Source organism: Eutrema salsugineum, unplaced genomic scaffold, assembly GCF_000478725.1.
Source record: "Eutrema salsugineum unplaced genomic scaffold, Eutsalg1_0 scaffold_9, whole genome shotgun sequence".
In the NCBI taxonomy this organism is placed as follows: Eukaryota; Viridiplantae; Streptophyta; class Magnoliopsida; order Brassicales; family Brassicaceae; genus Eutrema; species Eutrema salsugineum.
This window is the reverse complement of record NW_006256342.1, coordinates 1946872-1963603: the sequence shown is the minus strand read 5'-3', so window position 1 is coordinate 1963603 and position 16732 is coordinate 1946872. Positions and strand designations below refer to the sequence as shown.

Sequence of the window (16732 nt, the reverse complement as noted above, 5' to 3'; positions counted from 1 at the left end):
ACACAGAAAAAAAAAAAAAAAAAAAATAGATAGGGAGCCATCGAAAGTAATTTATATGCCTCCCTTTATTATTCGAATATGGAATAATATCGTTTTTTATCACTTTTTCGGTTGTGTAATGTTTTTATGTCCTTGAAAGCTGATCGGAGATGAAGAAGGGCCCATTCCTGGCTACAATATCAAATTTGTTTGGCGTTTCGTAGGTTAATTCATTTTCTCTAACTTGGTGTTTCTGGAGTACAGAAGCTTTTTCTTCACTGGTTATTCTCAATTTTTGGATTTGAGTGAATCTAGACTCAGATGGTGAAAACAAAAATTGAATAAGGGTCCAAAAGTAATCGAAAGGAAAAACTTTACGTGTACTTATCAAAAAGTAAAACATTAATCTGACATGCGTTTACATTTCCGGTTTTATCGCCAATAACTACTCATACTTTTCTTACCTGTGAGCCATTAGCACTTTTTAATCAAATTAACTCTCCAAAAATTAAGGTAAAGTGAATAATAAAGAACAAATTACATTACTAAATACAAATAGAGATTTGCTACGAGAAAATTATCATTGGGTTAGGAAGCGACGCGTCAGAGCAATTTGAAAGAGCCGTGGGGCCTAATAGCAGCAAAAAAATATAATACCAACAAAGAAAGTTGATCTTGATAGGCCTGTATAAATGACAACACTTTATAAAGATCAGAATAATACCAACAAAAAAAGCGAAAGAGAAAAATAAAAATACCAAAATGATACAAAACGCGTTAATGTCTGTAACATTACAGTGACTGTAAATGTAGTAAGTAACATGGATTAGGTGACTCCATAATACAGTAGTTCGAATCAAAACGACATCCTACAATGAGTTTCATTAGTTCTGAGTTCCGACTTTTTTTTTGTTTGTATGTTAAATCATTTGTTCTTATTTCATAGAACCTTCTTTGGATTTGGTCTCAGTTACAAACCAAAAATGAGGAAGTAGATTGCTGCGTACAAGTACAACTATCTGTGCCGTGGCAGTAAAATCTGAACAGGTTAATTTTGCAAATAACTTGTACAACGCAGTACGACTGAAATAGTAATTCGACTACGTTCATTATTATGGCACATTTACCATATAAGATTCACAAGTAGTTAGATTAAGGTTAAACAAAACGACAATTTCATGACATGGAAGGTGAAGTATCTAGTTTGTCTCTTTGCTGAAAAGAAAAAAAAAACAGTTTTTGATACAAATTAGATGATTTAGGTGGAACAATATTTGTTGCACAATTGTCAACTAACTCCTCAAACAAGGCTGAATTGAAATGAGTTAGGCTAGCACTTAGCAGTGGACCTCATTTTAATGGAGTAAATCTGGTGGTTAAAGAAAAATCACTAATTAGGCTCAAGACTCGAGAGAGATATTTTTTTTTCCGGCAAAACAAATTTACTGATTTAATTCAGGATAAAAAGTCAGATAAAACAGCTGCAAAAAACTATGTGCCACAGAGGCATTTCGTCGAACACTCTGCCTCTTAGACTATGGAGATTATTATTATGCCTTCAGAGCAATACGAGATTACTATGCGTTGAAATACAATTAGCAAAGTATTTATTACAAGGCAAACCAAATCCTCCAAGAGAATACGGTGTACAACAATGGGTTTTGAACAGTTTCTATACAGAAACAGTTTTCTGCGTTGTTACAGCATATTCGTCTTCTTAATCTAGAAATCCAGAGATCCACATTGTTTGGTCTCAATAGATTTAGATCCAGCCTTTGTTTCCCTCGTATGATCACCATTTATGCCTCCTCGAGCTCTTCCAATGCCCATCTTAGGCAAACCACGGTTCAATCCTTCCAACAAAACACAAGCTTTGCACCATTTCTGCATCATTCACTCATCGTATAAGATATTCATACAAGAAAGCACATTATATTAACTCCAACGCATGACTCATTTACGCCTCTCGTTAGTTCAAATAAATAGAATGACTTGATCTGATAGAGAGAAGGTGTTTGTTTTGTAAAGTCTCACCTGGCTAGAAATATACCCGCATCGCTCACATGTCCCTTGCTCAGGCATTTTTGTGGTTGTCGCAATTCTGAAGTCTTCACCGGATTTGATGATATCCAGAATAGCCCTTGGCCTGTAGTGTATAAAAAATACAAGTTTGAGATTTACTTGCTTATTTGGTCGTGGCGAATATAAACAGTAAAACTTGAACAAGAACCTTAGTCTCTCCAAGTCTTTGATGAACTCACGTGCGAACCCACGATAAGCATTAGGAGAGTATATGCCTGCAATCACAATAAGTGAAATCAACTCGAATCAATATGACCGATTATGCATTCAGTTCCTAGTGAACAGTTGATTTAAGCAAGAACTTAGAAACCTATTTAGCTAGAGTTATTCAAGTGATACTTCAGAACAGAAAAAAAAGGCCTTATCAAAAACTTTGAAAAAACACAACTTACATTCGGTGGAGAAGTAATCCAGCTTCTTGAAATAAGCATACGTGTAGCTATGTTAAGATCTCACAATTTCTTATGTTGACAAGTTAAAAGCAGATTCAGAAAGCAAAACAAAGGATTTAATAGCAAAGGATATATGACAATCTCCTTCTCATATGTATATTTGAAAGGTTTACATCTTGGAATCGGACCATCTTCTCCTGTAGTGATTGATGTGCACCGACTCAATCTACAATAGCCGAGTTACAAATCCATCAATTGAGAGACATATTGTAGCCAAGAAAGGCATCACCAGAAACAAATATAATTACCTAGCAATATCCCCTCGCAGAATGTTTAAGAGAACTGTTTCCGCTATATCATCTGCGTTATGTCCAGTGACAAGCTTATCCACTTTCAATAATGCAGCTCCTCGATCAAGTGCCTTCAAGAAATCAATCAGACATGAAATCACAAAACAGAAGATGATTTGATCATGCTAAGAAGAAACCTGCTCCTCTCACCTGTCGACGGAATACACCACAAAAGGTGCAATTGTTCTTCAGACCAATCATCTTCACAATCTCGTCCATTGTCCATCCATACAGATCTTTGTAAGAAAGAATCTGAAGAGGCAATCCATACTGGGGAAGAAAAAAGAGTAAATATCTTAAAATGACAAGCCGACATATTTGATCTTCTTAAGACTCTGCTATTTATGTTGGCATGGTTGTCATGAACATTAAACAAAAAAAAAAACCTTACTTGGAGTTCGTTCCTTTTAACGGTCTCAAGAGAATCATCACGATAACCAGTTATCCCTTCATCAATGGACAAAAGAAAAAGGTCTAGCCCGTAACTATGACGTCTGTTTAGCTCTGATAATACATATGCCAGCACCGTCGAATCTGCACCAGCACCAGCTTCTCAGTTAATGATCTAACAAGGAAGATCTATGCGCTTTATCCACTTTCTACTAACTGACAGAACAATCTCCATTCTTTTACAAACAGTTTTGGTGTTCTAACAATTATTGAAGAAAAAATATGACGCAAAAACATCAAACTAAAACAGAGAACGTTCAAAGGGTTGAATCAGAAACCATTGGAGTAAAAGAATTTACCTTTTCCACCAGAGGCACCAATAGCAACACGCTCACCGGACTTGAATAACCGGTTCACGACAATGACTTGGTGAATCTCCTCCTCGAAAACCTCATAAAAGCACTCTCTGCATATCTTTAAACACAATACTCACATCATTTCTCATACAGAAATCGATGGCGATAGCAACTAGCAAGAAATTGGGAATCCATCGAATTTTCTTTGGCAAAATACAGGAGAGGTGTGAGATTGAAGAAAAAATTACCTGTTGAAGGGTTTTAGGTCGCTTGAGGACGGGTCGTCTCTGGTTACAGATGCAGCAGAGACGAGGCCCTCCTGCTTTCTTGCTTTTCGCTTCACCTGCCTCCATCTTACCGGTGAGTGATTCTCCGGATTTACTAGTCGGCGGTGATTTGCTCCTCGAAACAACCTAGCTCGGAGACATATGCCCAGAACGACGGCGTTTTTCCTTTATTTGATTTTTGCCTGATTCCTTAGTGAGTAATATGGCCTATTGGGTTTTGACTCATTATCAAAACCCAATTACAAGACTTTAGAAGTATGTAGCAGCTAACCCGTGTCCGGCAGTGTCGGTCTGCTTGTCCGCACACCGTTTAAGATCACCATGATTCGTAAGTTAACTAGCAGCTTATACCATTTGATGGGATCTCATTTGTTCTTTATTATAAAACAAGCAGAGTATACAATATGTAAGTTGATTTATAAAAATATCTTAGTTCATTTACTTTATACGTTTTCAGTACTACGTCGACAATCAAATCAACCACTACGAGTCATGATCGTGACGAATCTTTCTTTTATACCAAAGCATTTAATTCCATAAATATGAAACCTTGCTAATCAGACTGGGGTCATGTGTAGGGTTAAGAGCAATAATTGAAGATTATAAACATGGAGTTAGATCATTGTCCTAACGAAACTCAAATATTATTCAGCACGAATCCAGAAAACAAATGATCCAAATATTCTGAAATGAAAATATCCATACCATTAAAATACCTTCAAATCATATACAAACATCACAAAGAGAGAAACAGAAAAACTGTAACCAACAAAAAAAAAAAGAAAAGCCAACAAACTTTCACAGCACAAAAGCAAAAGATGATCATCATTCATCACAAAAACAAAGCAAATCTCCCATCATCATTATTCATATTAATAATGATCATCCGCTTTTTCTTCGTCTTAACCAGATTCCTTTTCCTTCTTCTCCTCCTCTACGGTCTTGGGATGGTATCCTGGAAGCTTCTCCTTAATCTTCTCCAAAATCCCCTTCTTCTCCGCCGGATGCGCTTCCTCCACCGGAGGAACAACAACAGGTGCGGCGGGGGCGGCGGCTGAGGCATCTTCAGGCTTCTTTCCGTGTCCTGGAAGCTTCTCCTTCAGCTTCTCCATAAACCCTTTTTTCTCCTCCTCTGTTTTCACCTCTCCTTCAGCAGTAGTAGTAGTAGTAGTCTTCTTCTTATCCTTCTTCTTCTTCTTCCTCTTCTCACCATCTTCACCTTCTTCCTCGCTTGACTGTCAAAAATTCGAATCCGTATAATTAGATAAATCATTCTATCTGGTGAAAATAATCATCAACAGATCCGATCTAACTTCTAACTTACGTTAACGCAAAAGATATACATAAATATAAACTTACGGAGCTAGAAGAGCTGTCACTTCGGTGAAGCTTCTCCAAGAGACTCGGCTTCTTCTCTTCTTCCTCGTGTTTAACCTCCGGCGCCGGCTCCGAAATCTGAACCTTTTGCTCAAACTCTGAGTCGATTGTCCCCTCTGGTTTTGTTTCCTCCTTCTTCTTCCCCAAGAAATCGAATAGTCCACGATCCGTAACCTCTGCCGTCGCCGCCGGCGATTCCTCTGTCGCTACCCTTGGGACCTCTTGCTCATGAACGTTCTTGGTTTCCTCCGCCATAGTTATCCAGAAAAGACTCGCAAATAAAAAATAATCGAAACAGGGATCAAAGTATATCTTGAGAGCTTCAAATTCAAAAGACAATGAGAATGAAGATGATTTTTAAGAGACGATGAGAAAATGTGATATGAGAGAAAGTGCGTTTTATAGTGTGAGGACTATAGAGGGGTCCAATCCAACGCGGATTTCACGCTCTATGATCTCTCTTTTTTTTTCTCTCCTTTCAATTTTAAAATTATAGATAAATTGCAAAATGGTCCCACTTTTTATTTTCCTTTTTATGGACTCTTCTCTTCGTCTGCACGTTATTAACATTCTTCCCTCTATTTTTTTTTAATTAGATAAGGTTATAAATGTATTAAGAATAATTCATTTACTAATCATCAAAGTTTGCTTACGTGATCGGAGTCCATTCTATATTAAATAATTTTGGCGGATAATCAAAAGTAACAAAAAGAATATTGGATAAGAATGGTAAGTAGATATGGTTGCCAAAATTAAAAACTAAATTGAGAACTAATTGGTTCGGACATAACAGATTAAACTAGTCTTTTACTATTTTTGAATTTCATAATTATCAAATTCAGATATTAAATAATTTTAAAATCTATGGAAATAGCAAAAGAGATTTAAAAGAAGGGGGATATCCTAATAATTTATAATCTTCGAAAGTTTAGGGTTTCCTTTATAGAAAATTAAAAATATAGGGATGAAAAGAGAGAAAAGAGAAAAGAGAGACTAATAAAAAACAATATAACTCACCATAGATGGGAAGACAAGTGTCAAGCATTAGTATAAATCGGACGGCGAACATTAGTAGCGGCAAGCTAACGTTCAGAAAATGGAAAGACGGAGAGGTAGACAAAAACAATGTGAGACAGAGAGAAAAGTCATATTATGCAATCACACGTTGACACGTGGCTGTATAACGTGAGAGTTTGTCCTAGCGTAGGACCCAAAAACGTGTACTGATTGGCGTTAAAGACGTGATGTCGGTGATGTGGGTCCACTTGACTTATTGACTAGTGCCACGTTGGAAAAACCTTTTTTTAAGAAAAAAATGATGAAGTTCGTAACGTGTTATAACTTATATCGTTACTCTTTTTAGGTTTTCCCTATAAGCGTTACATTACAACGCTAGGAAATAGGAATCAACAACGATTCGGAGTTATGGCCTGTCCAAGTGTGGCATGATCATTCAAAATATTTTACTTTTACAAAAAAAATGATCATTGAAATTGTAAGCAAATTGTAAATACATGAACATGGAAACGTTTAAGGAGAAAATAAAATTCAGTAAAAAAAAATCAAAAATTATAGATAAACAATATATATATTTACTTCAAAACAAGATTACACACACTACGTGTAGAACAACTTAAATGAAAAAGGTTGTGTATTTTATCCACGAAAACGGATATGTTTAAATACATTTTCTAAAGATAAAACTTAGATGCGATAATGGAATCAGCAAATAAGCATATGAATATATGATTACTTGGATTCTAGAGATAATGAAATGTGTTAATGTGTGGGGGATGTCATTTTCGACCTATTAGAGAAACAAAGTTAAAATATTTTAAAAGGACAGATGTTGATCGGGAATGCATCATCTCTTAAAACAACGAACCGTGTTCCATTAAAGATTGTGCCACATCATTCGAAGTCTCGTCTCAATTTTTAATCGAGACGTAACACGAACCATGACATCCCAACACACATATCAAACAAACCAATCTTTTTCAATTCTTACTTGGTCGTCTAATTTTTTTGTCCTTATACTTTGAATTGTGTTTTTCGGTGATAGCAAAACGACAACCTGTAGCCGACATTATCTTGATAATACATTAATACATATACTTATCTGGTAACATATCTTTAGTTAAATACATATATAGCTTTAAGAGGAATTGGTGTAGATTTGAAAATTTTATATAATAAGTTCCAAATTACCGAATAAAATTAAAAAGTGGTAAGTGCTTAATAAATTGGATAATTCATTTGTTCTGATCTTCTCTGTCTATATTTGCTTTTCACCGCTGTCTGCGTTTTGTGGACGTGATATTTGCTTTAAGTGTTTGTCAAATCGGGAATATTCAACGATATTTGACACTCGCTTTATATGGTGGGACACGAGAACAATAAAATGCATTACTATAATAATTATTTTAAGTTACATTTTATTTTTATCATTAAATCTACCGTCGGAAAAAAGGGCCCAAAAATAAGCAGAGCCTTAGCGATTACCTTCAAAGGGCCCAAAAATATCTTATAACATGGGCCTCTGAGTATGGTTTCGGATCTATAACCCGACCCGCTGATTATTGACATGGGGAGGTAGAGAGAGAGAGAGAGTCCACGCCAACGATCGCCGAAACCCAACGATCGATGATCGTTTCGTCGCTGAGAATTTTAACACGTATAATTTCCCTCTCGCAGATATTATTCCGTTGTTGGATTTCTAGATTCTAGCTACAAGTTTTTTTGACAGATTTTCCCTGCATCTGGTATTTCTCCGACGCTCCTTGAGCTTCCCGTCGATCTGGGAGAGAGTGGGGTCGAGAAAGAAGGGATTTGGTGGCGATGATAACGAGATCGAATCTAGCGGAACAGCTCAGGGAATATCAGATTAGATCAAAGCATGATTGGGCCTCCGTTTCTTTCTTCTCTTCCACCTCGAATTTCTCTTCCTCCAGGTTAGATAACTATTTCTTCAGGATTTGAGATCTGTAGCTTGTGCTTTTCTGTTTTTCTGCTGTGTTCCGGAGCTGCTTGCAGAGTGTTATGTTCGTCTCAGGGGCATTAGATTTTATCGCATTGAATTCTTATAATATTCAATTCTATTGAAATCTTAAAGTTCTCATCGATCATCCAACATGAGCGTGTCTAGGTTACATTTCTATGTCAAATCTTCATAAAGGAAATATGATTTTGATTACAAGTGATCTGGATATCGATCCTCGTTGTACCTTCATTTTCACTGAGAACTGGAATTTTCATATCTTGATCTGTCAATGGATGGACTTGTCCTCCAATGTCCGAAACAAATTCCTAAAATCGAGTGACACAGATAGTTTCCATCTTACCCCAGAGTTTCTGATTTGATTTTCTTGTCTCAGCATATATGTGTGTTTGAATTTTCCTTTCCAGCTTGAGGGTTTCATTTCATCATCTATAGATGAAGAAGTTCGTATGTCAAGCTAGTTGCTCCGTGACTTTAACAATAACTTTGAGCTTATTATTCTTTAGATTATAGAGTTGATGGTGTAGTTCTACAGGCCTCAGCCTCGATAACCCACTTCTGTATTAGCCTATACTCAATGGAAAATAGAAGCAATTCCACGAGAGAACATTGTTGTTTAGATGCAAACCATGGTTGTGCTTCATATCTAAACTAATTTCATGACACGAACTAGACAGTTTGTGCTTGTAGAATTTTTTTGATTCATAAATACATATCCGTTGTCTTTCTTCGCTCTTCTTTTTATGAATACAAAGTCGACATACATGTGCTTTCGATGTCACATTTGAATATAAAGTCCATTGCCATCTTGATTCTATTGTTGTAGCTTGACAATGAAGATGTCATGAACATTTTACCGCTGTACTTATGCTTATCGTTTCGTTTTGATTTAATGCAGGGTCGATGTGGTAGTATTTGTCATATGGGAACTAGTGATCTTAGCATTCCTGGTGTTTTCAGCAGTATCCTTGTACTTCAGGCGGTTGGAACTCGCATTCATCCTGGTTTGTGTCAGCTTACTATTGCTTGTCTGTATGAAAATCACAAAGCAAGTGAGACTAGCCAGGAAGAAAAAACGAAGGATGCTTCTTCCTCTCTCTATGTAAAGACCGAACCACGGAGCATTTGCACACTTTTTATCTCCTCACGCACCAAATCCAGCTATTCCCTGGAATGAAATCGGATCCATATGCATCAGACTCACGCTGGGACGCATCGCTCTGTCCATAGAAGAATAGACCTGACCTGATCAGTTTTGAAAGAATGGTTTGCAGGATTTTCATGTGACTAGAAAAGAGAAAACAAAGAATACTCATTAAAGTGAAAGGGAGAAGATTTATAAAGTAAAAAAGTAGCAAGCTAATTGCTAGAAATGCTCACATGTTTCTGTCACCAACGCTATATCTCCCCTTTGCACTCCATGTATTGTTATGATCGCACTCCATGTATTGTTAGGATCTATTAATACAATAGCTTAGCTATGCTATACATATTTGCTTCACGCCTTCACTCAGATCACCAGCTAATGAGACGTGGTCTACAATGAGCCCTTATAAAACAGTGATTTTATTTGATAAGATCAAAACAAAGTAAAACAAGGTGTAAGAAATTAGCAGTTTACTTAGGAAATTTTGTAGATGTGGGCTTTTTGTATGTTAATTGGGCCTAGGCCATTTAGATGAGGCCTTGCTGGAAGCTAATTTATGCGAAAGTCACACGAGTCACATGCTTGGCTCGAATCGAATCTCAGGTGAGATTGTCAAAGCTTTTCTGTCTGAAATTGGAGTGCGAAGCCGGAATCTAGGGTTTCGAGAGAATGGGCGGAGGACATGGCGGAGGTATAACTTACAAGGGAGTCACTGTGCACACTCCCAAGACGTGGCACACCGTCACCGGAAAGGGCTTGTGCGCCGTTATGTGGTACATTTCTCTCACCCCTCCTCGCTTTCGCTTTTGGAACTGAGCTTTGATATTTGTTTTCTATTCGAATCTCGATCCAAGCTAGATCTCACCATGGGATTATCGGTTAATTGATCCGACGAATCTGTATTTAGAAATCTGTTTCGGTTTGTGAATTAAAATTGGAGAGAATGGATATGTCAAAGTTAGGATCAGAGGCAATCAGGTAGATGTTGATTTGAATTGGATTATGTTTCCGGAGGGAACTAATGTCAATTTCATCTCGACGAAAAATGATTGAAGAACCAATCACCAAAAATATTTTTTATATCCCCTAGGATTCACATTTTTCAATGTTCGATATTATCAGGTTCTGGATTCTGTACAGAGCAAAGCAAGATGGTCCTGTAGTGATGGTAAGAAATCTCTTTCCTTTATCTTTATTTCACTCTTTGTAAATTTTCTATAATTGTTTCATTTCTACTCCTTTGATGGTGGCTAAATGTGATCTTGCTATTTGGCAATTGCTAGGGATGGAGGCATCCGTGGGATGGCCATGGTGATCATGGTCACGGGGATCATCACTAGGTAATGTCTGTATTAGCACTTTTAATGGAACCATTTAACGTTTTATTTAAAAGCAGTTCGCTTATTTATAAAGATAGGAAAAAAATTTCCATTTTCTTATTAAACGCACGTTATGGGTTGTATATAACTACTAAGTAATTAGGCAGCAGTTCCTTAGTGAAAGTTCATGCCTAATGTTGTCACTCGCTAGCAAGAACTCTTGTAGTTAGTTTGAAGAGAGTTCATAGCGTTGATCCTAACTTAGTTTGTTCTTGATTAGGTTCTCTATAACGAATCACTAATCCTCTTGGAAGATAATGACAATTATCTTGAAATTATCTTGAAACTTTGTAACAAAATTGATGTGGCAAATGTTTCGAGTTTTCTTTTTGTTGAGACACATCGTTAGCTAGAAGATTATTATTATTCTTGGATTCAACTTTCTGGAACTCTGTAGTCTAGATATTGCTTGAGACTAATCTGATTTTGGGTTTTGCTGCTAGGTCTCATCGAACCTTTGAAGATCATGACGAAAAATGGATCGTCTCTCTTTTATTTTCAGCTTCATATTTCGAAATAAAGAGAACTGTGAAGAAGTCGTGAAATTGTTTTTGTATACAACTCTGTAAGCTTGCTACTGCTGTTTTTTAGCTGCTACTTCGTTTGTTCTTCTTGCTGATAATATTGTTGTTTCTGTCTACAAATGAATTTGAAATAACATCCATTGCGAGACTCGTGGTGTTAGTTCCAAGTATGCGCGTCACAAAGAAATATTACTAATAATTACTTATATATTAAGGAATTGAAAATTATAGTTAATGGTTTCAAACTCCCAATTTTTATCATTTTCAGGCTGAAAATATTTTATTGACGGTACATAAATCTGAATTTTTGAGTTTTCAGAAAACCATAATCTATGCAAAACCGATTGTTCCAGTTAATTTGATCAGTTTTACACAGCCATAGGTAGCAAAAAGAATGATAACATGTCTAGTCTAACAAAATTAAAAAAAAAAGAATGATAAAAATCTACAAGGACTCAAGGAGTCACAAAATCTATGTAATATAACAATATCTTTTCGACAGCTTTATGTAAATAACAATATATCAACTTGAGAATAGTGTATATTTTTATTCAAAGTAACAAAGAAATTAAATGGCTCATGGGGCATAATGTTTAGAAATCAAAAAAATTAATATGTTAAGTAACCTAAGCGGACATGTGTATAAAGCTAGCTGGTAAGAATATTAAGAAGTGAAACTCGTGTGTGAATCAATCGCCGGAAAGTAGACTCCAACTCTATTTCGAGCTCCTCAACAGCAATCTCCGCTGCCTCCAACCTCGTCGTCGCGCTCTGCACAGCGGTCTCGTCCCATACTTCATCTAACCAATAGGAAGAAGAAGACCTAGTTGTAAAGATCGAAGACAATGATCCTTTGCTTGATCTCTTCTCTAGCCAAGGAATACAACCAAGCGAGAACAAAGACTCGACCATTGTCACAACGACTCTTCTCACTTCTTTCAAAACCTCTGCAACAAACAGAAGGTTTTGTTCTGTTGGCATCGCTACTCTTCCTCCTCCTCCTCCGCTTCCTTTCATGTTCTTTAAACAGTTTAAGCACTTGAGCGTCTCCTTCTTGAGATTGTTCTTATATCGATTATAGGCAGCGATCTTCTCGTTGACATCTGATGATTCGTTGCCACGTAGAGTCAGTTGTAGATCTTGAAAGCTGTGTTTCACGAGCGTCATTACATCTTTGGATACGGTACAGATGTCTAGCATTCTCAACGAAGCTTCTGAGACTTGTTCGGTCCATTTCTCTTGTCCTTGTTGAGACAGAGATTCTCTTGTTTTCGGACAGTGATCGAGGAGATAGTTTGCGCAGTCGTGTAGCTCCCGCAAACCCTCGAAGTTGATCTGATCCATATAGATCTTAATTCTTTTTCGAGATCTTTAGCTTAGAATCTGAAAAAATGATATGAAAAGGCAGTTTTTGTTCTAATCGTAATTGGTTTTTAGGGCTTTTATAAAGAGCTTTAAGCGAAGATTAGAGATATATTGAATGAGTGTGTGAGAGGGAGATTATATAGAGTGAAGAGTAGGGATCTGAAGGAAAGTAGGATGAAGGGTCCTTAATTTGGGGTTTTGTACGGACGTGGGACATCTGGGGAACAGCTCATTTTGGAGGTATTATCAAAATAATGATTTATATGTCTGGAGGAACCTTCTATATACGTAAGACGACACTCGTGGGTTACGATACATTGTGGATTTGTTTGGGTATTCTATGATAATATAGAGTTTTAAATATTTCTTTTATTATTCGGTTTGAAGTTATTAATAAGGTTTAAAGTATATACCATGCATGCACGAGCGACGGTGCCAGGCTGCATGTGTCGCTGATCAACTGCAACAATATATAATTTGTGATTGAAGAGACGAATAACCATTGAAATGAGAAATGTTTCGATTTTAGATCAGAGTTTAAATATTGTGTAACGTGTTTGTCAGATCATGTTCATGTATTACATAAAAGCAATATATTTATCATCAATGGTAAGCTTGAAAGCACACAGAATAGATTATTAATTAATTACGGATCATCTAAATTTTTTTTTTCTTTACATGAAAAGAGACCGATTTCTATTTTCTACGACTTCCAACTAAAACCATGAACTTTTTCGGCTTTGACAACAAGCCCTTTATCAAAATTAATAGGGTGACAATCTATTTCTCTTCAAAACTATTACCATTTCTATACACCGTTTCAATTCTTACTAGATCCCTACGAAATGGAAATTGAAAACTTATTTTTCCTCCGAATAAAAGTTCAAAACATATTGGAATAAGTGAAGCGGTTGTTGTAGTCTTGTAGAAAAACGAAAAAGTTTAAACTTTTAGTTGGAAACCACAGAAAATTTGAGTCTCTATGAAATTTTCTTTTTTTTATTATTATTATTTTGGAATCAGGCAACAACACATACATGTACAATACATACATCCATGTTAGATTTTGTGATTATGAAGATCTTTATATCTCAGGTTATTTTCAACAAGTTAATATCTAAACTAAAAAAAATAAAAAAATTAGATTCATATCTCTGCAAATGAATTAATTTGATTCTGTTGTTATAGGAGATATCTTATTCTTCGATTTCCCCTCCTCGAAGTTATAGCTATGAGTTGTTGGGCTTAAAAGGACTTAAGTCATTGGGCCTTGCTTGTTGCACGTTTGGTGTCAAGGCCCAGAAGTAGAACGGCGTCGTTGAGTTTGTTCTTCTCCATCTCAAAGTCAAAGGTCAAAGATCGTTAGGCCGTTAAGTTGCAGAGTGAGCTAACGGCTAACGGCTAACGACTAACGGCGTTTGTTTTCTGGCTGTGTAACTAGTCAAGCGAGAGAGAGTGAGTAGAGATTAAAATTTTGTAATCGATTCCTAGTGAGAGAGAGGTGCGATTAGAGTGAGAGCTTAATCGGTGTATACTCTGTAATCTTTCTCCGGTGATAGTGGATTCTCTGGGAGGCGGTCCCGGCGTGAGTAGGCTGCCGCTGTTTTAGCGGTGGAGGCCGAACACGTAAATCTCGTGTCGTTTTACATTTCCGCAATTTACTCATAGTTTGAATCGTGCTCGAGTGTTGGTCGTCGAGCTGAGATCGGAGCTCAGTCGAAGAGGTGATCGGAGCTGTTGTTTCTCAACAAGTGGTATCAGAGCCAGGTTCCAGGCTCGAGGATCAAGCACGATGTCATCGATGAAGCACGACGTCGAGAAGTTTGATGGATCCGGGGATTATCTGATGTGGAGGGAAAGATTGATTGCTCACCTTGAGCTTCTCTGTCTAAACAAGCCTCACATCATGGATCCGTCGCAATCAAAGGGAAAAGGAGCTGTTAAAGATGGAGATGGAAAAGATTCGGACTCAAAAGAAGACGCAGAGTCACTCCAAGAAAAACAGAAGAAAGCTCGGAGTACGATAGTACTGTGCTTGACGAATACAGTTCTCCGGAAGGTTGTAAAAGAACAAACCGCAGCTGGTATGTTGCAACAACTAGACGAACTTTACAGCTCAAAGTCTCTTACTAGTAGAATTCATCTTAAGCAGAAACTATTTGGTTTCAAGATGCATCCGAGTATGTCATTGGAAAGAAACGTGGATGAATTCTTGAGAATTATTGCTGATCTTGAGAATGCTGATGTATCTGTCTCGGATGAAGATCAAGCAATAATACTGTTGATGTCTTTGCCTCCCATATTTGAGAGTCTAAAAGATACTCTAAGATACAGCAAGATAACCTTGACATTGAAGGAAGTGATCTCTGCAATCAAGTCGAAAGAGCAAGAGTCCAGCTCGACTTCTAAGGATCAGAAGGTTGATTCAGAGAGCCTGTATGTCAAGGAAAGGCCTATGTCTAAGTGGGCAAAGACAGATGACAAGAAAGCCAATCCTCCGCAGAAGGCAAAGAAAGGAAAGGAAAATGATAAGTCTAAGAAAAACTGCTGGATTTGTGGTGAAACAGGACACTTCAAACTTCAGTGCCCTAAGAGGACAAAAGAAGGATCAAAAGGGCAACAACAACGAGGTGAATCATCTCTGGTGAATGACTCTGTTGAGGTAAGAGTTGATACTTTGTTTGTTGAGGAGGTCTTAAACGTGACAGTAAAAGATTTAGAGACCAAATGGGTCATAGACTCTGGTTGCTCCTTTCATATGTCTTGGAGGAGAGATTGGTTCATTGAGTTAGATGAGAGAAGCTCTGGTGAAGTTAGAATGGCGAATGATACGGTGTCTGAGGTAAAAAGAATTGGATCTGTTAAGGTTACTAATCAGGACGGATCTCAGGTTATTCTAACAAAGGTCAGGTTCATACCTGATATGAAGAGGAACCTTCTTTCACTTGGTACATTAGAAGAACAAGGGTGTACCTATAGCTCAGAGAATGGAAATCTCAAGATTATGAAAAATGGAAGAACTGTTCTTCAAGGCAAAAGGTATCAGTCACTGTATTTCTTGTGTGAAGCAGAAATATCCAAGAATAGTAGGGCTTGCTCCAGCTCAGTAAAGACAGATGACACACACCTGTGGCATAGTAAGCTTGGCCACATGAGCCAAAAAGGCTTGGATCTGTTGGTTAAAAGAGGCTTACTTGATGGTAAAAGAATCTCTCGTCTGGATTTCTGTGAAGACTGCATTTTTGGCAAGGCTCATCGACTGAAGTTTGAGACTGGGAAGCATACATCTAAGGCCATATTGGACTATGTTCATTCGGATTGTGGGTTCATCATATGTTCCAAAATCACTTGGGAATTGTCAGTATTTTCTGAGCATTATTGATGATCACAGCAGGAAAGTTTGGGTTCAGTTCCTCAAGACCAAAGACGAGGCGTTTCAGAAGTTCAACGAGTGGAGGCTAATGGTTGAAAATCAGACCGAAAGGAAGCTTAAGAAACTCAGAACTGATAATGGCCTTGAGTTCTGTAATATGTTGTTTGATTCATTGTGCAAAGAAAATGGAGTTCTTAGGCATAAGACTGTGGCTTATACTCCGCAGCAAAACGGAGTTGCAGAGAGAATGAATAGAACAATAATGGACAAGGTACGAAGCATGCTTAGTGAGTCTGGACTGCCAAAGACGTTCTGGGCAGAGGCGGCATCAACAGCGGTTTATCTGATCAACAAGTCTCCGTCAATGGCTATAGACTGTAAGATACCCAATGAGGTTTGGTATAACTCAAAGCAAGACTATAGTGGACTTAAGAGATTTGGCTGCATTGCCTATATTCACACGGATGATGGGAAGCTAAATCCAAAAGCTAAAAAGGGGGTCTTCTTGGGTTATCCCACAGGAGTTAATGGTTACAGGTTGTGGTTATTAGAAGAGAAGAGATGTGTTGTCAGTAGAAATGTGATCTTCAAGGAAGATCTGTTGTATAAGTCTGCAGTGCTCAAACAGAAGGGAAATTCAGGTTATAATGAAACGGTGGAGTTTGAAATAAACTCTGAGTCAAGAAGGTCTGCAGTAAGTTCAAGTTCAGCAGATGATGTTGAGGAGATATCC

The 16732-nt window shown here is 37.4% G+C and overlaps 5 protein-coding genes across 7 annotated transcripts; 2 read left to right on the top strand and 3 right to left on the bottom strand.

The window, feature by feature from the left end:
- Window positions 1–1574: 1574 nt before the first annotated feature.
- On the bottom strand, window positions 1575–4204 carry LOC18008188 (cytoplasmic tRNA 2-thiolation protein 1). 2 transcript variants are annotated; one of them, XM_006390165.2, is made up of 10 exons: window positions 3798–4204; window positions 3553–3667; window positions 3195–3337; window positions 2954–3073; window positions 2762–2874; window positions 2587–2679; window positions 2454–2494; window positions 2210–2276; window positions 2014–2125; window positions 1575–1863 (listed from the first exon to the last, which is right to left on the bottom strand). In XM_006390165.2, exons 1-10 carry the CDS (start codon window positions 3900–3902, stop codon window positions 1702–1704), a joined length of 1071 nt encoding a protein of 356 aa, XP_006390227.1. In that variant the 5' UTR covers window positions 3903–4204; the 3' UTR covers window positions 1575–1701. The 2 variants fall into 2 exon arrangements, with proteins under 2 accessions (XP_006390227.1, XP_024006855.1); XM_024151087.1 differs by having other exon boundaries at window positions 3553–3659; window positions 3798–4148.
- A 314-nt stretch (window positions 4205–4518) lies between these two features.
- LOC18009193 (dehydrin ERD14) lies at window positions 4519–5645 on the bottom strand. Its single transcript, XM_006390163.2, has 2 exons — window positions 5196–5645; window positions 4519–5071 (listed from the first exon to the last, which is right to left on the bottom strand). The coding sequence occupies exons 1-2, from the start codon at window positions 5466–5468 to the stop codon at window positions 4739–4741; spliced, it is 606 nt and encodes a 201-aa protein (XP_006390225.1). The 5' UTR covers window positions 5469–5645; the 3' UTR covers window positions 4519–4738.
- Window positions 5646–7790: 2145 nt separating this feature from the next.
- On the top strand, window positions 7791–9697 carry LOC18007928. Of its 2 annotated transcripts, XM_024152841.1 has the most exons (3): window positions 7806–7887; window positions 7960–8164; window positions 9110–9697. In XM_024152841.1, exons 2-3 carry the CDS (start codon window positions 8052–8054, stop codon window positions 9315–9317), a joined length of 321 nt encoding a protein of 106 aa, XP_024008609.1. In that variant the 5' UTR covers window positions 7806–7887; window positions 7960–8051; the 3' UTR covers window positions 9318–9697. The 2 variants fall into 2 exon arrangements, with proteins under 2 accessions (XP_006390224.1, XP_024008609.1); XM_006390162.2 differs by having other exon boundaries at window positions 7791–8164.
- A 251-nt stretch (window positions 9698–9948) lies between these two features.
- On the top strand, window positions 9949–11421 carry LOC18008609 (NADH dehydrogenase [ubiquinone] 1 beta subcomplex subunit 2). Its single transcript, XM_024152576.1, has 4 exons — window positions 9949–10131; window positions 10481–10526; window positions 10642–10698; window positions 11181–11421. Exons 1-3 carry the CDS (start codon window positions 10028–10030, stop codon window positions 10696–10698), a joined length of 207 nt encoding a protein of 68 aa, XP_024008344.1. The 5' UTR covers window positions 9949–10027; the 3' UTR covers window positions 11181–11421.
- A 488-nt stretch (window positions 11422–11909) lies between these two features.
- On the bottom strand, window positions 11910–12605 carry LOC18008900. The gene has a single exon (XM_006390159.1). It carries the CDS (start codon window positions 12603–12605, stop codon window positions 11910–11912), a length of 696 nt encoding a protein of 231 aa, XP_006390221.1.
- Window positions 12606–16732: the final 4127 nt, after the last annotated feature.